Below are 26,533 nucleotides of genomic sequence, written 5' to 3' on the forward strand. Positions count from 1 at the left end.
CACCATGGCTAGCCGTAACAACTGCTCAGGAAACTGCAACTCAGGATCACTCAGAAATTCTTGCCATATCCCAGCCACCCCTTCAATTGCCCTCTGTTCTACAAACATGGACTGCGGAGAGGTCTTCTGCGTACCCAGCAACTGCCAAGATCATACCTGGTTCATGGACAACTGCCCAGAGACCTTTGGAGAACCTTCCAGTGGCCAGCCAGCCAGCCATGAAGCCAGCAGCTATGAAAACTCTTGTTGCACTTCTGCATACTATGTGCCCAGACCCTGCCATGGCTCTGGCTATCTTCCTGCTTCTGTCATCTCTGGTGTCTGCCTCCCAGCATCCTGCAGGCCTGTGAGCTATGTGTCTAGCAGCTACCGGCCAGTGAGTCCGTTCTTCAACAACTGCCAGCCTGTGGGCTGTGTGTCTGGTGGCTATCGCCCACTCCCCTGTGTATCCAGCAGCTGCCGACCCCTGAGCATTGTCCCTTATGGATGCAGGTCTTCGGGTTGTATGTCTTATGGCCCTCAAACCATCCACATTGTGTCAAACAGCTTCAGACCTCTGCGGCCTGTCTCTGGTAGTTGCCAACCAGGGACCCGTGTGTTTGGTACTTGTCGTCCATCTTGCTCTGCACAAGGAGGGCAGTAGTCTCCTTGTTCCAGTGAACAACAACGATGAGGAACCAGGATTAAAATTGCAACTCTCTGGACTTTTGCTTCTGTCTGAGTATCAGTTGCTTTTTCTTGTTAGCACTGTGTCTGAGTTAATGCAAACTTCCTTTCTCATTGTGACTTGCTTTTATCTTTCCTTCATGTAAAATCTCTGGCCACTTAATGTTTTCCAAGTGGGAGGACTATGTACCTAATATGATCCATATTATAATAAATGAGACTTTCCAAATTAATAATCCAGTGCATTGATTTATCTTTCATTATTTCATGCAAACACAAAAATGAGCATCCTCAAATATTTGACAGGTGATGCTCTACCATGTGCTCCTCTCTGACACCTGGGCAATGGTTTAGCATTTTAGGAGTATAATGACTTCAGACAGATATGAGGGGCCAAATAATGACCTTTGTGTAAGTTATGGTCTAAAGGGGAGCTCAACGGTAATCTCTTACCTCTAACTTCTAGTGCACATGTGCCCACATCGCAAGACCTCCAAGCAAGACCACTGCAGAGCCAATATTCGATGCAAAACATGAAGGGATATATTAATAACAAGCAAGCTTGGGCTTGGTCCACTTCCAACATCCAACAGCGGGTTGGAAGAGGATGGCCCCGAGCATTCACTTGAAGGGTTTTATATAGGAAAGGTTTATATGCAGCTTGGGATTGGATGAGGGGGCTAGAGGTGAGGTAGTTCTTTTAAGTTACTGGCTAAACTATAAGCATGAGGTTACTAACGGCTAACAGGATTCAGGGTATCTATAGAGGCATACATTTTTACTCCCTATGTCCTGCCTTTGTTGAACTCAGGATATATACATTCAGTTTTCTTGTTCCAGTCTTATTTTCTCATGAGTTCAACTTCTGGTCAGTTGAGCCCATTACTCCCCATATCTTGTTTTGCCAAGTCCAGGATATATTGATTTATTGTATCAGCCTTATCTTCCCATAAGTTCAACTTCTGGTCAGTTCTAAAACTGCTGGTCAGCACATACCTTTAGAGGAGACGGGGGCCGGGGGGCGAGGTGGGGGGGGGGCTTCTCTCAAGATGGCTACTGATTTTTCTCTTTCACACACACCTCCACCAGAATGTTCTTCAGTTGCAAATCCAACAATAAGCTTTCTCTTTAGCCTATGTTGCTTCCTTTGATCTCATCTCATAAGACATGATGAGTGCTTCCTTTGTTACCCGTGTCCTTCCTGCTTCTCTGTGTTTATTCCCTTCTGCTCAGTATTGCAAACACCATGCTCCTGCACTCTTGTCTAACATATGATGACTCATCAATGTATTCTTTTAAAATAATCATCCCCTTTTTATATATACCACTATCAAGAATAGTTTGCCCTTCTCTGTTTGCTGGAACTATCACAAAAACAATCCAAATTCACTAGTTAACCTTAGACTTAAGCAACAACTAAAAGCTATTGAACACTCATAGAGTCTGGATGTGTCAGGCAAAAGAGACAGAGATATGAAAAAAAATCTAATATGAATTATCGGAGTTTGCCAGAAGTCATAACAGGATAAATCTTAGTTAAATCTCGTTAATTAAGTAAAGCTAAACTACAAATATGTGAATGTTGATCTTTTTGAGATACTGGAAATGACTGTCTTCAAATGCAAAATTTCTTTTAAAAGAAGAAAGAAAAAGCATCAAAATCAGACTCAAGTGTGACATGGATGCTAGAACTATCAGAAAGGGATTTAAAATTACTCTCATGGGTGTTTTCAGAGCTATGGTTAAAAAAAAAAACAAAAAAAAACAAAAAAAAATAAGGCAAGACAAAGAGATGGGAATTCAATGAAAGACTTATTTATTTATTTATTTATTTACTTATTTATTCATTTTACATCCTGGCCACAGTTTCCCCTCCCTCCTCTCCTCCCAGTCCTCCCCCTACCCCACCCCATGTTCCCACTCTCCCCAATCCACTCTTCCTCCATTTCTGTTCAGGAAAGGGAAGGTCTCCCATGGATATCAACAAAACATGGTATAACAAGTTGCAGTAAGACTGGATGTTTAAGATACTAAGAACTACTTGAGCGATAACAGGCCAAGGACATGTGTCCATTAAAAGTCTAAGGCTTAATTTTGAGGTCACAGAGCATGTCTACACTCTCGGCCATATCTTCCTAGAGAAACTTGGCCCCGTAAATACTGAGGACCAGAAACTAACTTAGCAGTCTTTTCTCCCAGACAAGGGATGTGCTTTGATTTCACAGTTCTTATCCTACCTATAAATTTCCCAGGACTGACACAGAAGGGGGGTTCTTCCTATTACAACTTTTGTTTATTTATTAATATTTATTTATTTTGCATTGTTGACTGTGTACCTAAAACAGCCCTGTATGTGAGGTAAAATTTCTACCACTGTATTATAGCCCCAGCTCCAGAATGACAGAACAGTTCCTATCATGTTCCTGATGGTGTTGTTGTAAAGTCCACTGTAAATCAGTAATTTCTCCCACCTTCTGGGTTTTTTGAGTTGATGGCATCTGCACCTTCAGTTTTTGAATACTGTCCTGGCAATTTCCTGACACTTGACCTTCACAAAGCTCAGTCTGCCTGTAAGGCAGACATGCAGCTGTTGTTGATGTGGTTGGAGAGCTTACTTTTAATATCATTTTAAAATGAGATGAGGTGATCTAGAACACATAAGTCTATTCTGCACTAAAGATGGAAATATTATTGTGATACTGGTCCTTGTCCTCATCTTACCTGTTTTTAAATTTCAAAATGAAATTATAAAGTGTCTTCCCAAAGCACATGCCATGCATTTTTTTTTCACTAAGAAGTCTTTGACATTCTTCCAACTTGTTATGTAATCCAATAGTCTGTTTCCTTGATTTTCCTTGAGCAAAAGCTACTAAATTCATAACTGGTAAGAACATAAACATAATACTTTAAAGAAATCACTACAGGCTGAGCATGGAATAGCATGAAGAAAGGAAGCTCGCAGTACACTGGAAATAAGAAAAAGAAAGAAGAAAGACATAATTAAGCAATATTGGCTAAGAACTTTCAAACTGAAACAAAACCCACCAGACCAGAAATTCTGAAATCTCAGAGAGTGTATACACCTTGATAAATGAAAATAAAAACAACAACAACTAACAGAACATGAGATGAATATAACATTTCAAACTCCAGAAATCAGAGTGAAATCCTCCTCTTCAAAGCAAGTACATGTGAAATCACAACTACAAGAAAATATTTTAAATAAATGTGGTAATATTTATTTAATTAAATGCTTTCTTGTCTCATTCTTTTTATTATAAATGTATTTTATATTATTTTACGTGTATTATTGAGTTTTTGCATAGGGCACATGTCTGGTAGGCACAGAGGTAAGAAAAGACCTTGGGTCCCTTGGAACTAGAGTGACACATGGTTCTGAGCCACCACCACATGGGTGTTGAGAATCAATTTCTGGTCCTCTGGAAGAGCATACAGTCTTCTTAACCACTGAACTCTCTCTCTCTGGCCCGATCTTATTATTATTCATCACATTCTCATTCAAATCATTACATTGCTTTGCTGGACTCTGCTTCCTGAAATAGTCAGGAAAGTCTATTTTAAAAGATACACTGTTCAAACTGAAAACATACGCAGTGTGTCACTGTTTCATCTGATTAATATAGTTGTGTACTTTGAAATTATTTCAGCATGCTAAATTGCTAAGTAAACAAGAGATTCTTGCTTCATGCCAAGCTCTCTTGTGGGTGCTAGGAATATAATAGTAAACAGTTCAATCATAGAGGGGTTTAGAAAAAAATGGTAAATACTGATAAAAAACATAATGACACAAGTGTTTTAAGTAGTACAGAGGGAGAGATGTGATTACTTTAAGAAAGTCAGAGGTTTCCTGTCATTAAAAACTGACAACTGAAAGAAGCAGGGAGACTAACTGCAGATTTCACCTCTCCCTCCTCTCCTCCAAACCCATCCCCTAGACTCACCCCCAGCTCTGTAGCAGACCATCTGCTATGGCTTCCTCTTCTACTCTGCCCCTATCTCCAGCAGATCAGACACATCTTCTCCTCCAACCTTCCCCCACACTTATTTGTTGTCCCAGGCCCCATCTCCAGCAGGCATTCCCTGGGAACCTGCCAGTCAAGCTGCCAGAGAAGCAATTAGGCCAAGGAAGCAGCAGGTAGGCAAGCTTCAGATTTCTTTCCCCCTTATGTCCTCCAAATCCAAAGCCCCAATCTCATCCCCAGCTCTGTAGCAGATTTACCTGCTGTGACCTCTCCTTACTCTCTACTCCCATTTCTAGGGAACTAAACATATCTTGGTGGTATACTCTGCTTTCCTCCCTCCTGTGAACTCCTTTGTCTCCACCAGCACATCCTCATTCCTAAGTGTCAGTTTCTGAAACCTAAAAACACTTCCTATCTGGAACTCCCAGGGCCACCGGTCACACCTGGCAAGATCCAAGAATCCCTTACTGGGAAACACACAGCCACCAAAGCCTCCTAAAAACCAGGAGGGCAACAAAAACCAAGGAACAAAACACTGACCCAACAAAAACAAGACCAGAAATCAACATCTAGAATGACAATCATCCGCAATCCAGATGCCTAGACGTCAGTGAAAAAAAAATCAATAACAACCAAGACAATATGTCTCCCCTTGAGGCCAGTAACTCTACCCTAAATATTCCAAGATAGCTGAAGCATAAGAAAAATACCTTAAAACATCCTTTATGAATATGATAGAGGTTCTTAAAGAAGAAATGAAAAATCTCTTAAATAAATCTATGAAAACACAAACTGCGTAAATAAATAAATAAATAAACCTCTAAGACTGAAAGTAGAAATAGAATCAATAAACAAAACCCAAACTCGGGGAAATCTGGAAATGAAAGATCTAGAAACTAGAATAGGAATCTCAGAGGTAAGCATCACCAACAGAATACAAGAGATGGAAGAGATAATCTCAGGCATTAAAGACATGATAGAAGAAATGGATACCTCAGTGAGAGAAAAAGTCTAATCCAAAAATCTCCAGGAACAAAACATCCAGGAAATCTAGGGCAGTATGAAAAAAAGAAAATCTAAAAATAATAGGGTTAGAGGAAGGAGAAGATACTCATGTCAGAGGCACAGAAAATATTTTCAATAAAAATCACAGAAGAAAATTCCCCTAACCTAAATAAGGAGATGCCTATCAAAGGACAAGAAGTCCACAGAACAACAAATACACTGAACCAGAAAAAAAAAATTCCCCTTGAAACATAATAACTAAAACACTAAATGCACAGAACAAAGAAAGAATATTAAAAGCAGCAAGGCAGAAAAGGCTAAGTTACATATAAAGCAGACCTATTAGAATAACATCTGACTTCTCAGTGGAGACTCTAGAAGCCAGAAAGGACTGGGCAGATGTCCTGAAGAATCTTAGAGATGAGAGATGCCAGCCCAGACTACTATACCCAAAAAAACTTCCAATTACCATAGTTGGAGAAAATAAAACCTTCCATGGTCATTTTGAAATTTAAAGTACTATGTGATGTTGTAAGTCTCTGTCTCTCTCTGTGTGTCTCTCTTATACACACATACACACTTTCATTCTATTTAGTCTAGTAATTTTTGCTGTTCTTGATCACAGGATTATGAATAAATTTGAAACATATACCTAATGCCATATTATGGTAATTTTATATGCACATAAAAGTTAAATAACACAAAAATCAAAATGCTAAAAAATGGTCTCAGTGAAAAGAATCAGACAATAGAAGATAGAGTAAACTGAGAACACTTTTGGTGTTCAAATTCTTTCTTTCTTTCTTTCTTTTTTTTTTTTTACTATTTATCACAATTTCTTTACTGAATCTTTAGGAATTTCACATCATAAACCCTAAGTCTGCTCACCTCCCAGTCTCCCCATCCTTCCCTCACCCAAGCAGCATCCCCTAAAAAAAAAATTTAAAAAAATCAAACCAAACAAAAACAAAACAAGCAAGCAAACAAACAAATAATAACAAGAACAAAACGAAACAAAAAATCTCTTCGATCCTCCATCTTTCCTACATCTCCAACACCTCTTCATTCATCCTGGAGCCACAGTGTGTCCAATCAGCTTTACTTGCAAATGTTCATTGCAGTGAGTCATTGGTCTTGATCCAGGCTCTGGTTTCTGGTACGCCATCATCACTGGATCCTCCCTGAAGCTCCTGTCAGATATCCCATGGCCACCCTGAGTCACAAAGATCCTGCTGCTCATGTTCCCCAGGACCAGTCCCTTCATGACTTCCAACAGGTCCTAGATTGGGTAAATGTCAGGATGGGCCAGCCCCAGGCCTGGCTGTGGGCATGGCTAGTAGCTGAGCTCGCCAGTCCAGGCCACTGGGGCCGTCCCTCTCAGGTGAGGGGTGGAGCCAGCTCTCCTATGCCCATGATATCAGTGTCAGTTATCCCTGGCCCATCGTGAGGCGTAAGGCCATCTCTCTTGAGTGCTAGGGTGGGGGGCTGGTACAGCTCTCCTGTAAGTGTTGGGGCCAGTTCTCTTGCTGTAGTGTCCAGCAAAGGGCAGGGCCAGCTCTCCCATAGCCAGAGAAGGGTGGGCCTGCTCAGCATGGCCCTCTGATTCATCAAGAATGGTTCCCATGGTCCCCTGAGGTGCCATGGGCCACAAACATTAGCATAGACCCCAGCTGCTGCAGGACTATGGAACCAGACATTTTCCTTGACAGCAGCTGGATCTGGATGTCACCATTGCCCAAGGTGGCAGTGCAGGCCACCCAGACCACCATGGCTCTGGCACCATGTGTAGCCCTCAAATACCAATATGGCGTATCAGTTGAAGGATATATAATATTTTTAAAATATAGTCTATGTACAAGCCATATCAACATAAACTATGTTAAAAATGATCAACACTCAAGTTGATAAAAGAAACACTACTACAGCTTAAATCACATGTTGAACCTCACACATGATTTAAGATATTGGGAACCATCAATATACCACTTCCTTCACTGTCACTGGTAGACAGGTCATCCAGAAATCATCTAAATAGAGAAATGCTGGAGCTAACGGATGTTATAATCCCAATGGACTGTGGTGGTTTGAAAGAAAATGGCCCACAAAGTGAGTGGCACTATTAGGGGATGTGGCCTTGTTGGGAAAAGTGCAGGCTTTGAGGTCTCTTTTGTTCAAACTTCCCTCAGTGCGACAGACACCTGACTTCCTGTTGCCTGCAGGATGTAGCACTCTCAGCTCCAATACACATCTGCCTGCACACTGTCATGCTCCCCATCATGATGATAATGGACTGAACCTCTAAAACAGTAATCAAGCCACCCCAATTAAATGTTTTCTTTATAAGAGTTGCCATGGTCAAGACATCATTCCACAGCAATTAAAAACACAAACTAAGATAGAAATTGGTTCCAGGGACTGGGGTATTGGTGTAATAGGACTGACCATAATACTGTTTGGAGTAACATGGACTTTGGGTTATGAAAGCAGTAGAATGCTTTAAGCACTTCTTAATGAGACAGACATACTAGTAGGAGCATGGAAGACAGTGGTGCTGAATGTGGTTTGAACTGTGGGGGGCTGGATCAAGAGGTTACAAAGGAGAAGAAATTTAGTATGTTGCCGAGGGATTGTTCTTGTCAGGTTTTGGTGAAGAAAGTGGCCGCTTTGGGCCCCTGTCTGAAGAGTCTGCCTGAGGCTAAAATGAAGAGTTTTTGATTAATTCTGTTGGCAGAAGAAATCTCAAAACAGCCTAGGTCAGACTCTGTTATATGGTTTTTAGTAGTAACTCTAATGAAGATTTTAAGTGAAAAGGAACAAACTGAGCAGGTTAAATTACAAAACGTAAATTTTGAGGAGAAAGAGAGTACCAGGAAGTGGAATAGAGCTAAATCCTATGTTCAAGGAGATAAATTAAGAAAGGGAATAAAGGGAGTGGTGACCTCAGGGCAAGATCCCAACCAGCTAAATTTCTAACATGTGAAAAGGACCTAAAGAAAAGCTTAGAACCCAATGTAGTGGAGCACACCATTAATCCCAGCACTGGGAAGGCAGGGGCTGATGGATCTGTGAGTTTGAGGTCATCCTGGTCTAAAGAGCAAGTTCAAGGACAGCCAAGTTAGGCACTGAAAGAAAGCTCATGAATGTGTAACTAAACAAGGGGGTCCTGTTCCAGCCCCAGTAAGCAGAACTTGGCTGCTTCAGCCACCGTGGTTCTGGTTTTAGACTTGAGGATAGAAAAAAACAGGTTATGGAATTTGCCTCTGCACCTAAAGAAAACTGTTGAGGCCAGGCATGTGGCAGGGGTGTCCCTGAATGGAGGCCTAGTAGAGAGGCCATTGCATGAAGCTGTAAAGTTGAAGCCTGGATTGCCTTGGAGAACCCAAGGTGTTAGAGAAGCCAGAGTGTTGGGATACTTGTGGAGGAGAGCTGCTAACAGGGAGTGGAATGAGCCCAAGAGAAAGAAGTGTGCTGCATTCAATAAAGTTGAACAAAGTTGGAGATCTGAAGAGTGTTTCTACATGAAGATGCAGAGTCTGGAGTTTGCCCAGTTGGGTTTTGGTCTTGCTTTGGTTTCATATTTCCTCACTATGCTCCCTTCCATACATTTTGGAACAGTTATGTATATCCTGTACCAGTATATGTTGGAAGTATGTGATCTGCTTTTTTATTTTTTACAGGGAGGATTACAGCACTCTCAGCCACAGTACCATGTCTGCCTGCATGTTATCCATGATATCTGTTATGATGATAATGGACTGAAACTCTAAATCTGTAAGCAAGCCACCACAATAAAATGTTTTCTTTATAAGTTGCCATGGTCATAGTGTCTCTTCACAGAAATAAAAACCCAAACTAAGACATGGAGCTAACAGATATTTATAGAACATTTCACCCAAGAATATAAGAATGTACCTTCTCTTCAGCATCTTATGGAACTTTCTTCAAATCTGACCACATACTCAGACACAATGTGAGACTCAACAGATATAGGAAAATGGCAATAACTTCCTGTATCCTATCTTACCACCATGGAGTAAAGCTGGATATCAACAGCAGTAGAAAGCCTACAAACTCTTGGAAACTGAACAACTCACTACTGAAAGAAAATTGGTCAAGACAGAAATTAAAAAAGAAATCAAAGACTCCCTAGAATTGAGTGAAGATGAATACACAACATACCCAACCATATCGAACACAATGAAGGTGGGTGTAAGAGACAAATTCATAGAATCTAGTACCTATATAAGAAAATGGGCATCCTTGTGGGCTCTGGGCATTTCCCTGGCACCAGGTTTCTCCCTAATCCCATACTGGCTCACTCTGTCAAGATGTCTCTTTCATCTTGATGTCTCCCTCTCTGTCCCTCCCCAAACTCAGCCATCTCAATCCCTCATGTTCCCACCCTCTATCTCCTCCTCTCTACCCCCACTCCCAGTTTACCTAGGAGGTCTTAACCATTTCCCCTTCCTGGGGCCCTCCATGCGTGTCCCCCTTAGGGTCCTCCTCTTTACCCAGCTTCTCCGGGGTTGTGGATGGTAGCCTGGTCATCCTTTGCTTTGCATCTAATATCCACTTGTGAGAGTGCATACCATGTTTGTCCTTCTGGGTCTGGGTCACCTCACTCGGGATAATTTTTTTCTAGTTCCATCCATTTGCCTGCAAATTCCATGATGTCATGGTTTTTTACCTCTACATAATACTCCATTCTGTAAATGTACCACATTTTCTTTATTCATTCTTCCATTGAGGGGCATCTAGGTTGCATAATACTATCCTAGGTACATGAACTGGCTTTTTAGAACCTATCCCTTATGGTGGGATGCCTTACTCAGCCTTGATGCCAGTGAGAGCAGTTTAGTCCTGCCACAACTTGGTATGCCAGCCTGTGTTGACTACCCAAGGGAGGCCTTACTCCCTATGAGGAGTGAATGGGGGGTGAAATGGGGGTGGGGATGTGGGGGGATGGGAGAAGGGGAGGGAGAGTGAACAGTGGTTGGTATATAAAATAAAATAATTAAGTAAAATAATAAAAAATAAATAAAAAATAGAGAGAGCACATACTAGTAACTTAACAGCACACCTGAAAGCTCTAGAGTAAAAAGAAGAAATTATACCTAAAAAGAGTAAATGGCAAGAAATAATCAAATTTGGGGATGAAATCAATAAAATAAAATAAAAACAACAACAACAAACACAAAGAATAAAAAAAGAGCTGGTTATTTGAGAAAACCAATTAGATTGATAAATCCTTATCCAAATTAAAAGGCTGAGAGAATGTCCAAATTAACAAAATTAGAGGCAGAAAAGGAGATATAACAACAGATGCTGGGGAAATCCGGAGAATCATAAGGACATACTTTAAATCTGTACTTCAGCAAATTGGAAAGTCTTAAAAAAAAAAGAAAAGAAAGAAAAAGGTAACTTTCCAGATACATACAACTTACCAAAGTTAAATGAAGACCAGACAAATAAGCAATTTAAAGAGTTCTATAGTCCCTATAGAAAAGAAACAGTAATTAAAGGTCTCTCAACAAAAAAAGAAAGAAAGAAAGAAAGAAAGAAAGAAAGAAAGAAAGAAAGAAAGAAAGAAAGAAAGAAAGAAAGAAAGAAGAAAAAGACAAACCAACCAACAAACAAAAACAGAGGCAGGTGGTTTTAGTGCAGAATTCTGTCAGACTTTCACAGAAGAATTAATTCTAATACTCCTCAAAGTATTCCACAAAATAGAAACAGAAAGAACACTTCCCAGTTAGTTTTATTGCTGGAGATGGGAACAAATACAGAGACTCACAGATACTATGAAGAGAGAGAGAGAGAGAGAGAGAGAGAGAGAGAGAGAGAGAGAGAGAGAGAGAGAGATATTGAGAGAGAGAGAGAGAAAGAGAGAGAGAGATAGAGAACCACCTTGGAATACTCAGAGCTAAACAAGATGTTTCCATCAAATGTCTTCCTCAGGGCTCAGGTAACCCCAGGGGAGAGTAGGCAGATAGAGTGTTAAGAGCCAGAGGAGATGGAGGACGCCAAGGAAACAAGAACAGCACCACGGCACATGTGAAATCACAGAGACTGAGGCACCATATGCAGGGCTGCCGGGTTCTGAACCACCCAGGGGCCTAGAACTGAAAGACATGGACACATGCCCCCAGCCCTCACCCAGAAACTATCTCCAGTTGATAAATGCTCGCAAACAAAAATTTAGTTTTCTCCCTCAGAGTCCCATTGGGGAAAGGGACTACCCTTAAGGGTAGAATGCATGCCTCACAGTAGATACTCAATAGAAAACTGCCAACTCAAAGTTCATTTTGAGAATTCCTTGTCTCATAATATGGTGTCAGGTTTTATTTGTTTTGTTTTGTTTTTGTTTTTTTAAATTCTATCTTTTTTAAATTTTATTTTTATTCATCTTTTTGTTTTCTCTTTTTCACCCTATAGACATTTTGTATATATATATATATATATATGCCTTCTTGCTTTGTGTTTTTATGGGGTTCCTGAGTGCGTGAAGCACAGTGAGCGAGTATCCGTGTTTGTATCTGTTTCTTGTGCCTTTTCTTGGAATCTTTACCTTCTGTTTATTTTGTCTTATTCCCATGTGTTTGTTTTGTTTTATCTTATTCCATTCTATTTTATTCTATTATTATCCCTTAAACGCCTGTTTGTTTTGAAATGAGACACAGAAAGGTTTGGACCTAGGTGGGAGCAGACGGGGAGAGGAATTGGGAGGAGTAAAGGAAGGGGAAACTGTCATCAGGATATATTATATGAAAAAATGTATTTTCAATAAAAGAAAACGTATGTATAAACTGACAACTGAATTGTACTTACAGGATTCAAAGATAATAGCCTGGGGTTAACTGCGCTCGCATGTTCTGGGCACAGAGACCAAGGTCAAGTGCAGGAATTGAGGATGATGCAGGGTGAAATGAGGTGGATACAGCAGGAGGGAAGGGAGAGAGGAGAACAGTGCCAGAGACCTTGCCCAGTGTGTTCAGTGTATCAGATCCTGTAGCCAACAGCAGGGTCATCCCCGTCAGGTACGTCTGAAATGTGTGTAGTAAGCATTGGTGATTTTCCAAAAATGGAGTAAACTCAGCCAGATGGGCCTCTCATTAGGGATGAAGATTCCATGGAGACTTGCTGTAAATCATAGCATCTTGCTGAGATTAAAAAAAAGCAAAAATACACTCAAAGTCCGTAAACATAGGTAGACCAGCTCTTCCATTAGAAGAGCTTGAAAGTATAGTGTTTGAGATTTATTCACCATTCACTAAGAAGTGTCTTTTTGGAATTACTACAGATTTGGACTTCAGATTAAAAGAGGAGAATGACTGATGAAAGGGGGAGGCTGGTTACCTCGTCTGTGCTTTCTTCTCTTCATTTCTTTCTTCTGCCCTTTCTTTTTATAACTGTCATCAGATGAGCAGAGACAAGCAACAAAATTCTTTTCTAGAGGCTTTAATGGAATCCGTTGCTCTAATTTATCCATTTATTTCCTGGCTGAATAGAAACATGGGCTGGCATAGTTCAAATTTTCAGTTCAAACTTTCAAAAAGTTCACTCTTTGATCTCACCAACACACAACAAGAAAGTGTAATGTGTAAAATTCTTTTTTTAAATATTTTTTCCTTTTTTATTATTAAGAAATTGTCTATTCCTTTTACATACCAACCACAGATCTCCCTCTCCTCCCTCCTCCTGCTCCCCAACCTTCCTCCCCAACCCACCCTCCATTCCTACCTCCTCCAAGGCAAGGTCTCCCATGGGGAGTCAGCGTCAGAGCCTGGTACATTCAGTTGAGGCAGATTCAAGCCCCTCCCCCCTGCACCAAGACTACACAAAGTGTTCCACCATAGGCACTGGGCTCTAAAAAGCCAGCTCATGCACCAGGGACAGATCCCTATCCCACTGCCTGGGGGCCCCCTAAACAGTTCAAACTAAACGACTGTCTCGCCTATCCAGAGGGCCTAGTCCAGTCCCATGGCAGCTTCACAGCTATTTGTCCACAGTTTAGGAGTTTCCACTAGTTTGGATGGCTGTCTCTGTACATTTTCCCATCATAATCCCGATGCCACTTGCTCATGGAACACCTCCTCTCACTCATTGATTGGACTCCTGGAGCTCGGTCTGGCACCCGACCATAGATCTCTGCATCTGCTTCCAGGATAAAGACTTTATGATGATAGTTATGGTATTCACTAATCTGATTAGTGTATAATTCTTGAAGTCACAGAGATAGAAATGTAGGTGGGAGGTCATGAGTAGGATATAATCTATGGAACTGTCACACACATTCCCATAAGGAATTACAGAGGTTTTTGCTTGCAAAATACAAAATATGTCAAATCAGATGATAATATTTAATAGCTTTCAATACAAACTATCCATATAATACCTTGGAAAGGCCTTGTTCATAGTGTGACAGTAAGCAAATCACCAAGCTTGCAAGGGATATGAAAGCAAAACTTTGTAAGCTTCACATGAAATTTAAAACTATATTCTTAATTTTAAAAGTTCTGACACATTTGCCCTGGCAGTTCTTAAATATTTTCTACATCTTGTTCAATGTCCAGGTATTTTTCTTCTTTCAACTTATTAGAATGTTTCCAGTCTTTTAAACTGAGTTCACTACTATTTTAGTAAGAAATTAGTGCATTTTCCTAATGAATAAGGCTATGCCATTAGTTGATATTAATTATTGCTGACATGTTCACCAGGAATATTTCTCTGTTTCTATTGGGAAAACAAAATGTTCAAAGTTTGGATAGTATGCTGAAACAAAAACATGCTGTTTCCTCCTTTTAATCTAATTTGTGTTGAAAGATATGCCTGGCATTAAACTAAAAGTCTATTTAAAAGCCCACAGTTGCTTATCCTCTGAGGTATCTATCAATTGCCTTTATGAACATAAATAATTAGACAACATTCCTCTATATTAATGAAAGTGTCTATGTTACATGCATACTGTAGTATTTTTATATTCTGGAAGACAGATGTTTTTCTAAGAGGTGACTGTCCTTTCTGTGACATCCAAGCCTCCAGAATATCAAGCACGTTAAGTTTAGCGAGCATATGACACATATAAAAGGAAACATGCACTGAAAATACTGCAAATGAGAGACCACAGAATGAACTGCCACAGAACTCTCAAATTTCACACGCTACAAGCGTGGACTGAAAGCAAGGCCATCTCTAACAGTGTCAAATACAGCATCAAACATATCAGTCTGATAAAGGTCCCTCGCTTGAGCGCAGAGGAACAGTGCTGCAAATGGACATTTGATACATAGTTGTTTAAACCGAAGTTTGACATTTTAGTATCAGAAGAACACAAATCTATTTTTATAGTACTTAATTTAAGTTTTATACCAGTGACCTCTACAACCCTGCATAGTAAATTTCTTAAACCCTCATGTTAAATTAATGTACTTAAAGTAAATTGTTGGTACTGTATCGTTATTTAATGCTTCCCTGAAGAACACAGTAGACTGTGAAGCCCTCTAAATTATACACATCAACAAATGTTCTATTAGCTATACCATGTGTTGACTTAAGTACGGCAATGCTGACAAACTCTATCATAACATATATGGGAAATTACATGGCAGTATGAAACATGACCCTTTAAACAGGAAACACTCAATAATCATAGAAAACAGCTATTCATTAATGTATAGAAATAAAGACAGCACTCATGGGAACTCAGAGGGTCTGCCCACTAATTTGTGTGATGTGTCTCTTTGATCATAATTAGTAGGCCACAGGCATTAACTTATAGAGTTTGAAGGATCACAGACTTTACCTTTAAATTTCCTCTTCTATTATCTTATTTTCTTCTCATCCAAAGTCTAGATACTAGCGTTTCTTGAAAGAATTCTGAAATAATGCATTGTGTTCTCTGCCTACATCTCTTATCAATTATTTAAAAAATTAATAATAGTGTTTTCAATATGGGTCACTCTCTAGGAAGGAGAACCAACCAGGTTTTCTACTAACCTCAGACAGTAGCTCTATGGAAAACACTGAAATCTAAAGTGATCTAAAACACAGAAAATCTAAAATTTTCCATGACCTAAAGAAGTTACATTTTATTAGTAAAGAGCACTTGTAACACCTTCCGTGTTGCAATTAGGCTATGTCTAGCTATTTAAGATCAATAATTCCAAAGGCAGATTTAGAGAACACCCTCTAAAACGACATTTTGCTGCCTCTACCCTGAAGTGTTGGTTTTGACATTACATATTCTATTCTTGATCTCAGTGTAAGTCCCAATATAAGTGGACTACTATCAGACCTAAATATGATGGAAAAGAAAGAGCACAGAAGTTGTGACAAGCACACACCAAGTACAACTCCTGTTCCTGTGTAGAGTTATATTGATGGGCCCTCATTCTTCATTACAACAGAAAAAAAAATCCTTTACATTTTCTTTATGAAATTCTTATTAGTTGAAAAATACCAGATATTATCAGTTCAGTTTGAAATACATCTCCGCGGTGGCGATTGCCTTCAAGACATACCTGTAACATAGTCCTACAGGCTGGTTACAGAGCTTCAACAACTGCTGGGTGAACTGCATGTTAAAGCACACCCGCTGTCTTCTCTCCTATAGAGCAACCTGCTCTCCATCACTCTCATCATGATTAGAATGAAACAGGGCCTTGAAGCATAGGAAGCAAGCGAACTCCTTAAAGTATCTTGCTGGAAGAATCTCAGTAGGAAGTTAACAACTAGCATCCCATCCTTGCTCAGTTCCTTATGGAAAGAATGCAGGAAGTACAAAGCTTTCTAAACAATACCTACACACATTCTTATATTGAAAAAGAAGAAAAGGCTGGGAGGTTTGAACAGAAAAATAACAACTACACACAAAAAAATACCCTTAGAGGTAGAGCCTGAAAGTACATTGGTAAAACGCATAATACTTTTGTTTAAAATTGAATATACAAACATATTCATTCTGTGTAATTTATTCAGAAAGCAGTTTTGAATGTCCGTTAAACATTGAACACTGTTCTACAAGCCAACACAGCACATTTGCATAGGCATCTATTCTCTGGGTCCTTTCAGTTTCTGAATAGTCAGTTTGCAAGTACCAGCATGCCAGAGCTTTGCATACAGCAAAGCACTGACGTTTCCACACAATGTGCTCCTCTTGAAACTCTTCCCGAAATGTGACAGTGAGTTTGATAGGAAGAATGGGTATTGTTTGTAAAATAAAATATTTATACAGTTTCATAAGAAATGCCAAGGAAAAACAATTTCCATTTGTAATATCGTTCAGAATGCAATGCCATATATATATATATATATATATATTGTAATCCAAGAGTTTGGGAATGTGAAATCCAAATTTTCTTATCCAGTGTATTCTGTACTGTGCTTCATAGACACATCCTCAAAGTAAATTGGCTTGTCGGATCCAATTAAAACTGGATGAGTGTGAACCACTAACTGATAGGCACATGTACGTGCTACATTGTTTTTCATAAAATTTCGATGTTGTTTTCGAAACAACATATGTCTTGACAATGAAAAATCCTTTCTGAAAATGTTCATTTCCTTTTGGAGTTCTTGGATAGATGCCTCTTTTTATAAAGGAGGTATTTAAGAAATGATTTAAAATTTTACAATCAAGATACAAAGACTAGGGCAATAGATGTAGCCCATTAGTCAAGTCTTTAGCTGACACACGTGAAGCCCAAGGAATGATCCCTAGTGCTGAAAGCCAACTAGGGCAGCAGTAACGTTACAGAAACTGAAGCACTAAACAATCACATAAAAAGGTGTTGGGTCAGCAGGTAAACAGGTTTGCATGTGAATGTGGGCACAAATGCACCATAGTGTACAAGCAGAAGTCAGAAGACAACTTTTGAGAGTCAGCTTTCCCTGTTTGTCATGGGATCTGGGGATCAAACTCAAGCTACCAGGCTGTGGAGCAAACAGTTTTGCCCACTGAACCATCAATCAAGTCCTGCAGCCTTTCTTTTCACCTTTTTTTATTGGAGATGCATGCTTGCTTGTATCATCAACTAGACAAGGCTTAGAGTCATCTAGGAAAGGAGCCTCATGGCATGCCTCTGTGGAATAATCTAGATTCAGTCAGTCTCTGGGCATGCCTGTGCAGAATTATCTAGATTCAGTCTGTCTCTGGGCATGTCTGTGAGAAGTTATCTAGATTCAGTCAGTCTCTGGGCATTTCTGTGAGCAGTTATCTAGATTCAGTTAGTCTCTGGGCATGTCTATGGGGGTAGTTTCTTGATTGGGTTAATTGAGATAAGAAGAACAGAGTATGTGGGCAAGACCATTTCCTTGGCCAAGTCCTGAATAGGATGGATAGGTCACTGAGTAGCAGCATCTATGTCCCTCTGCTTTATAACCGGATGCAATATGAAAAGCTGCCTCATGATCCTGCCAGCATCCCCTACTATGATAGGAGGTATCCTGGAACTGGCAAGCAAAATAAATCTCCCTTAAATTGCTTTCTACAGGGTACTTGTTCACAGCATTTAGCAAGAAACGAGTGCGAACAGGTTCTCACTAAGTCACTCAGGCTGGCTATAAACTCTGTAGACCAGGCAGGCTTTGGACTTGTCATGTCCTGCCTCAGCCTCCTTTTCAGGCTTGGGATAGCAGAGTCAACTATGGAATTCTACTTTAATTAATTATGGTCCTAGAACACTACTGGTTACAACCCTTCTGCTTACATGTCAATAACTGGAATAAAACAGTATTTGGCTACGAGGAGATTGTAGGGCATTCTCACTGACACCTGGATGTCTAGCAAGGGATACTGCAGGTACAACAAACACTTTAACACAGAAATAAAGGTGTGCACAGAATGCCTGGAAGCGGTCAGTTCAGCCAGAAAGCACTAATCACATTTGGAGAAATGTCTTCAAATCTTTGGAAGCTTGTGTTTTTAACCTCAGGTCTTTCAGCCCCTCCTTCTCTGTACATGGCGACAAGCTTTCTGGGATTATCACTAACTCCTGGTCTCTGTGTTGTTCTTTGTCCTGATCTCTGTATCAAAGATGGGATCCCAGTTTATTCAGTACTTGTTTGTCGTGGTCTTGGATTGCTGCCCGGAGGACTGTGGTGAATCTGCCAGCTGCCAGCTGGGCAGCATGGGCCTAGCAGCCATGTAACCTTTTGCTGACCTCTTCCAGATCCTGTCAAGAACTCACTTTGTTTCTGCTGCTCCCCGTGTCCCAGTTCAGTCTGCCCATCATCCTATACCAGATGCCCATCGTTCCCAATTAAGAGCTCCCTTTCCTTCAGTGCCGCTTCCGGGTCTTCTAGCCCATGCATTACAAGTGCAAAAGTGGCTTCCCTTCGATCTGTCTCCTGATGTAGCCATTGGCCATGTGACCAGCTGTGGGCAACCACTAACCTAATTGCTCTGCACCTTTAAAGCTCTGGGTTACACACCTGGGCCAGGGGTGGGGGGTGGGGGGTGGGGGGTGGAGGGTGGGTTCTAAAGTGTAGATGTAACCGTCTTATTAAATAAGAAACACAGAGCCAAATGCAGAGTTAAAAGCCCAAGAGGACAGAGCAGTAGCTAAGAGCTGAGACTTAAAACCACTTTCTTACCCTTCCTGCCGCTGCCGTTCTTCCCCTCCGAAAGAGGCCTACTTCCTGTGTGTCTGTTTTTTTATTGACTTTCTGTTCTGCCTTCTTATTGGTTGTAAACCCAACCACATGACCTCCTCAACACTGCCTGTCTGTACAGACCTCTAGGTCTCTATGGTTGGTATTGAGATTAAAGGCATGTGTCTCCAGGCTGGCTGTATCCTTGAACACACAGAGATCTGCCTGTCATGTGATCAAGATTAAAGGTGTGCACCACCACCACTGCCCGGCTTCTGCTATGGCTTGCTATAAGCTCTGACCCCCAGTCAACTTTATTTATTAACATACAAATAAAATCATATTTCAGTACAAATAAAATATCACCATAAACTTGGATTCCTGTCTCAAAAATTTTCCTTAAATAATAAGATAAGATGAAATATGGAAAAGTGCTTGATGGTGTTGAAACATATATATTTTTTTTGTTTTGTTTTGTTTTGTTTTTTGAGACAGGGTTTCTCTGTGTAGCTTTGCGCCTTTCCTGGAACTCACTTGGCAGTCCAGGCTGGCCTCGAACTCACAGAGATCCGCCTGGCTCTGCCTCCCGAGTGCTGGGATTAAAGGCGTGCGCCACCACCGCCCGGCTGAAACATATTATTATTGAATTGTAGCTTAGCAGATGGGGATACAGGTTAGTTGTTAGTGTACTTTCCTAGTGCATATATAAACTGGGCATGGTGCTGCAACACCAGTAACCCCAGTACCTGGGAACTGGAAGCTGAAAGATCAGAAGTTCAAGGTCAACCTTGGGTAAATAGTGAATTTCAGCCCAGCCTTGGCTATATCAAAACAAAACAAAAGTAAAACACAAAAGTGTAGAAAACTGTAACTTATTAAGTCATAGTTGGAGAAACTGATAAAGATGCTAAATAAACAAATCTTTTTTATTTGTTAATAGCAAAATGTTAGTCCATTGTCCACATTTAAATATTTTGTTTTACAATTGTTTACAATTTTACAATTGTTTGAGATTTATAGGAAGCTCATGAAAGTAATATAGATTTTTATTTAATTTGCCTCTATTAGTAGTAGCTTATATTGGTATTGATACTGGTCATAATTAGTGAACTGATGTAGATTTCTTATGAGTTAGTCTTTATATACTATGCTGACTTCATAAGGTTTTAGCTGAGGTCTTTCTCAGAGTCCACTGAAAAAAATTAATAATTTATGAATAAAAAATATATATGCATATATTTGTATAAGAAAAGTTAAAATAATGAGCTTATTGGCTTTAAAGTGGTTTACCGTCCTTTAAAAGTATCCTTATAAACTGTTCTCCACAGAAATATAACTGGGAAAATAGTCTTAAAATGTAAATAGTAATTATTGGGCACAAAGTATGTCTTTGTATTAAAAAGAAATGTTGCTATAAGTATGGAACTTATATTCAATTATCTCCAATAATAGGATGAATTGGTTTTCTTTCTCATACAGATATTTGCCCATATGAAAGTAGAGATTCAAATTAATTGATCTGGATTTCTTCTAGACAAAATGGAATAGTAGGTGAATTTGTGTGTTGAAACAATCATAAAACTGAACAAAGTACAGGAGGCATGGATCTTTTCAAGCTCTCCAGCAAAGGGGAGATGAAGGGTCACATCCTGGAGAGTTGCAGATGGATGTGGGGAGAGTTGCAAGGATCTGCAAAGCTCACCAAAGCCTTCTCTACAGCTTAACGATCAATCCACGCAGGTGAAGGAAACTCATGAAGTTGGAGAAGAGCTGCCTGATACCATTATCAAAGAAACTCATAGCTCAGTGTCTGGGAATCACGTAGTTTCCCTCCAGATAGAGCAGAAAATTGGTGGAGGAATCAAAGGGATGTTTTGCTTACGCGAAAATAATCAGAGATTAAGTACTGATTGAATTTCACTTAGTGTTCCATGCAAGCAACACTCCAAAGGATCAAACTGTTTCCATGTAAATCACCTTTACCCCAGAACAAAGCTGGGGAATGTTTATAGGAACACAAAAAATATGCCCCAGACAAAATGTTAAATAACAGCATCTGGCATCCAATTGATGTTTCCAAAGCATGCAAAGAAACACTGAAATAAGACTCATACTGTACAGAAACACAAGTCAATCAAAACCAGAGGACAAATGATTCCAATGCTAAAGCTACTTAGGAAAAGCATTATAACAGTAAGGTTAACTGTGCTTTTATGCTCACAGAGTCAGCATATTCATGGTAAATAGAGATATGAAAGATTAAAAAGAGAGGCCCAGATCAAACTTACATAAATGAAACTACAATGATTGAGGCAGGGAACTCAGTGAATCTCATCACTAGAACAGACAGTGGAAGGAAAGACTAATAAAGACAGAAAAACTACATCCATACAGAAAAATAAAGGGAAACAATATATTCATTCATAGGAGTACCTACTAGCTTTCCAAATTCATGGTGTAAAAATCCCATAAGGGCTGCTGTGGGAGGTAGAACTGTATGTTCTTCTTACTGTTGCCTATCACTGACTGTGATCCCCACCACCCCCACAGCCTGTGAAAACTATGCCATCTTGTTTCTTCTGATCCTCTGGGAATTATGACCCTATGTGCCTGCTATTCCTGCTGTTACTTGCTCACTAACCATCTACCCAGAGGCTATATGTAGCATGCCATTGCCCTCCCCCTAAAAGAGGTAATGTTACTTGACTGTCAAGGTTGTTAAAGCTGGAGGGTCAAATATACAAAGTGTGTGCCTTTCTCTTACCAGCCTCTGTGTTTCTTCTTCACTAGTCTTTTTTAATTTAATTTGGTTCTAAGAGCTTTAAAATTCTCATTCTAAAGAAAAGTAAATCTAGCCCCTCCAAATCTTCTACATAAACTTCAACATCTGTCCCAATTGATGTACACAAAACCAATTAATCACCATGTAAGTGGACTGATCTTTAGAAGGCCATGAAAACTATGAGGAGTTTGTGTTGGTTTGTTTCCTGTTTCATTTATGCTGGGTTCAGGGGGCAGAGGTAGTAACATTTCTCCTCCTTTGATATTCTGGACACAGTTTTTCTATACAAGTATTTAAAAATACAGTACCTCATAGATAAATTCCCATTATTTACCCCATCAAGCATACACTTGTGTACTCAGTGAATGACAGGAGGGATTAATTTATCTTATTAACAGTAATGTCCAGCTAATTATGCCATGGGTCTCCAATGGCGGATGTAGCTATGGGGTATGGTAATCCAGGATATCCTCTACCCAATATGACATGTTTAAGCATAACTCCATGTTTAATTAATTACTGATAAATTGAGCAAGCAAAACCACATCTCATGTGGAGAAACCCACATCTGAGGATTTAGCTGATATGTGGCTTATTAGACAGCTTTATGGAACTGGGAAATATGTACCGCTTGCAGTAACTGTTTTCTAGATTAAATAGTCAGTTGACCATTGGGAGAAAAAAAAAAAAGAAAATGTGTCTCACTTCTAGTTGAGGAGCTGTTGAAAACCGATGGCTACTGTTAGAATAAGAGTTCAGTTGGGGGGGCATCTGCACATAATCCAGTAGATGGTCCTATACCCATGAGTACATAGGCAGCACTGAATGGAGTCAGTAGGTTTCAAAACAAAGCACCTGGAGTTGGGACAATAAAGGAGCGGAGAAGACTAAAGTACATATTGGAGGGGAGATTGTGGACTGGACTTAATTGAAATACATGATATGCATGCATGAAATTCTCAAACAATAAACATGATTTTAAAAAAAAATCTTCAAGATCCAATGCAGGGAAGGCAAGGTATGTTGTTACTTAGCTGTCTCAATTTATTCAATAAACAGAATTATAACCTGACTCAATCCATTTTTGGTTTATTGAAGAATCATAAAATGTGTGTTTATAGTCTTCCCAGTATTAAAAGGATTTAAATAAATGGGACTGTTGAAATACACACCCAGAACAGATGTAAACACAACGCCAGTGTGGATGCTTCCTGGTGTTGCAAATAGAAAAGATGCCTTTAGAATTACTAAATTCTAATGAGTAAGCCCTGAGAGACTTTCAGAATTTCTAACAAGAAAAGTTAGCTGTGAGTGTTCTCATGGCAAAAGAATGTTCTTCCTCAGTAAAAGAGGACAGTTTTTGCCCTCATAGTATTGTTTACCGTAGCCATCTATGAAAATATCTGAAACAAGGCTCAGTGCTGACTACAATGAATTGCTGTGCTTCAGTGAAGCTTATAGCCAACTCTAATGAGGACTTCCTGGGTAGATAATGGCCCAAACTTTCCGCCCAGGTTTTTTTCATTAAATCCTAAGGTACTGGTGAGCTTGTTTGAAATGTGATGGTGTTTTTATACGAAAGAATTAAAACTTAAAAATGTTGCATCTGAGAATATAATAATTGAACAGCAGATAATGTACAAGTTCTGGTTATATTTTCTCTGGCCAAAAATGTTGGCTGGTGTTGCTTCAGGAAGGTAAAACTGAAATATAGGGACTAAGAAAACTAGCTAAGGTCTATTATTTTCCCACCCCAACAGGTACCAATGAGAACATGTTTCCAGAGGCATATGATGTAAGCAAGCACTCTCCTGAATTTAAGCTCTTCAAGGAACACTAAGAGAGGCCATTTATCTAAATAGTGTGGCCTAGATTGAGTGGTAGGGTACAGTAATGTAACTAAGCTACAAACATGATTTTGATTGGCAGACTAGATCAGGAATTTTCACTTCCTTTCCAATCATACATTGTGACTCTAGATGTCCTTCAGGAAAAAGAAACTAAATTGCCTTTCTCTGATTAAACAATATGGAAAACATGAGCTATTTAAAAATATTTTGTGAGTAAGAAGACACTCGGAAAACAGGCTAGAAATAAGGCACACTTTTTATTTACAGTATCATTCTGTAAACTCACATAGGCATGCCTCGAAGGAAATGTAGCTTTCTTGGTACACAGCATCTGTCAAATATGTGTGCTAACACCTCCAGTTTCATTCTAATAAAAGACAGAACAGTGACACATACTCTTTGGGTGTGGATCTTCATAAAAATTACCTAGGATTTTCAGGTCACCATTCCTTACTGGGAAAGATACACTGGAAAGCAGTATCTAAATCAGGCTTCCCAGTGGTCATGTGGGTTTTAAATTCAGACTGACTCTCCAAAGTAGTATTATGAGTCTGAGATCAATTTTCTCATTTTTATTTATCACTTCTCCAATACGTTATTAATACTTTAAACATTAAGATATATTCTTTTTTATTTTATTAGTAAGTGACTTTAAGTAAATTATCACCAATTACATAGAGGCATTGGTGGGTTTTTAACAGTAATTTTAAAAAGCTGTTAAGACTGTTAAAGGAAAATTGCTTCTAGTTAGAGATTAGATGAGGAGGACCAGATTGACTTTGAAGTGACAGTCATTTGAAAGATGTGACACTGATGATGTATCTTTTATGAGTTAGTGGGAGGATTGCTTAGTAGGCAACTAAATAATATTCTAATGAGATGCCAGGAGAATGGGCTATAGACAGAACCAACACCCAGCACCCAGGGTATATAAAGAAGTCTAGCAGGTAACAAACGCACTTCAGCAACTTGTTCTCTGCAGTTGAATCGAGGCCTGGTTGTCGATCTTCCTGTCGCTATCATGTCTAATAACTGCCGCTCAGAAGTCTGCAGCTCTTCTTCTCCTAGGAACTCTAGCCACGTTTCTGCCACCTCACCTGTTGGTCTTTGCTCCACTGAGATGAGGAGTAGAAATGCCCCTTGCTCTCCTACTAGCAGCCCGGGCAGCAATGCATCATGTGACAACTGCCACGAACCCTGCGGTGAACATGGGAGCGGCCAATCAACCAGCTGCATCAGGAACACTGGCAGCCCTTCAGTCGTATCTCCAGTTACTTCAGGGATATCTGGATCCCAGGAAGGAAACAGCTGCCTTCCTGTCACTTCCTGCAATTCCAGCATTGGCCGTCCAACATCCTGTAGACAACCTTTGAGCTGCTTTTATCCAAGTTACCAGTCTTATGGCTATCAACCCTTAGGCTACCTGTCCTATGGTCGTCAACCACTGAGCTATCTTCCCTATGATTGTCCACCACAGAGAAACCTGACCTATGGATGCCAGCCTTTTAGCTGCATGTCTGACTGCTACAGGCCCACAAGCTGTACATATGGCAGGTTCCAACGATACTCCTCTTCCTTGGGTGGTTGGCGTTGTCCTTACTGAAGAAATTCATGAATAGCTGAAGCAACCTCATGCTTCTAACTTCGAGAGAGATCAGCCAGCATCACAGGGAGGGATCTTGTTTCATGGGGCTATAATGCGTGCTCATTCTATAGTAATTTTCTTCCACTGAACTTCTTGGTGCTTTAGGGATGTATATCACTTACTTTAGCATTTTTGCAAAGCTTGATATTGTTCTATTTTGGAAAAAAGTTTTTCTTCCGTGTTCATTCTAATTAAATCGTGGCTTCCCATAAAAATCATGCTTATCGTGTGTCATCATTTACATGGTTTTAATTTGCCCTTCTCCTTAGAAACTATGGACAGCAGCTACTTTAGGTGAAAATGACAATTATTTGGGATTAACTATGGAGAATATTAAATATTTCCAGAAGTTTTTTAATGACTTATGTAAAAGAAATATTTTTAAAAGATTAAAAAAAATCTATTGAAACTATGAAAGTAAGGGTCAGCAAACTGGCTCAGTGAGTAAAGGTGTTTGCTGTGTAAGGCTGGTAAACTGAGTTCTAGCTCTGGGATGTATGACAGAAAAAGAAGGAAAAAAATCAACTTCAGGAAGTTGTCGCCTGACCTTCACACATGTGCTATGCATCAACAGACACTTACATTACACAGACACAGACACAGACACAGACACAGACACACACACACACACACACACACACAGATACAGATGCATACACAGACACATGCACATACACACACATGGAGAGAGAGAGAGAGAGAGAGAGAGAGAGAGAGAGAGAGAGAGAGAGAGAGAGTTTTATTAAAAATAAAGCAATCAAATGTATCATTGTAAGGTAGTGACTATCAACATGTCCATGTGCCACATGGCTGCATTTGGAATATGATGTTAAGATCCTTCAGGAGTCTGGATGTGGTGTACGCACCTCTAATCCCAGCACTTGGGAGGCAGAGGCAGGTAGATCTCTGTGAGTTTGAGGTCAGGCTGGTCTGTAGAGTGAGTTTCAGGTCAGCCAGGGCTGTTATACAGAGAAACCTCATCTCACAACAACAATAACAACAACAACAAAAAAAA

General features: G+C 39.8%; 2 protein-coding genes across 2 annotated transcripts; both read left to right on the forward strand.

The window, feature by feature from the left end:
• Positions 1-4: 4 nt before the first annotated feature.
• Positions 5-643, forward strand: LOC131922711 (keratin-associated protein 26-1-like). The gene has a single exon (XM_059277550.1). The coding sequence runs from the start codon at positions 5-7 to the stop codon at positions 641-643; it is 639 nt and encodes a 212-aa protein (XP_059133533.1).
• A 24,251-nt stretch (positions 644-24,894) lies between these two features.
• On the forward strand, positions 24,895-25,476 carry LOC131922857 (keratin-associated protein 26-1-like). Its single transcript, XM_059277703.1, has one exon. The coding sequence runs from the start codon at positions 24,895-24,897 to the stop codon at positions 25,474-25,476; it is 582 nt and encodes a 193-aa protein (XP_059133686.1).
• The last annotated feature ends 1,057 nt before the right edge of the window (positions 25,477-26,533 follow it).

This window comes from Peromyscus eremicus, chromosome 12 (assembly GCF_949786415.1).
Source record: "Peromyscus eremicus chromosome 12, PerEre_H2_v1, whole genome shotgun sequence".
NCBI classification, from domain to species: domain Eukaryota; kingdom Metazoa; phylum Chordata; class Mammalia; order Rodentia; family Cricetidae; genus Peromyscus; species Peromyscus eremicus.

Bases quoted from the DNA above. Each gene is read 5' to 3' on its own strand.
- LOC131922711 (XM_059277550.1), top strand. From the start codon at position 5: ATGGCTAGCCGTAACAACTGCTCAGGAAACTGCAACTCAGGATCACTC.
- LOC131922857 (XM_059277703.1), top strand. From the start codon at position 24,895: ATGTCTAATAACTGCCGCTCAGAAGTCTGCAGCTCTTCTTCTCCTAGG.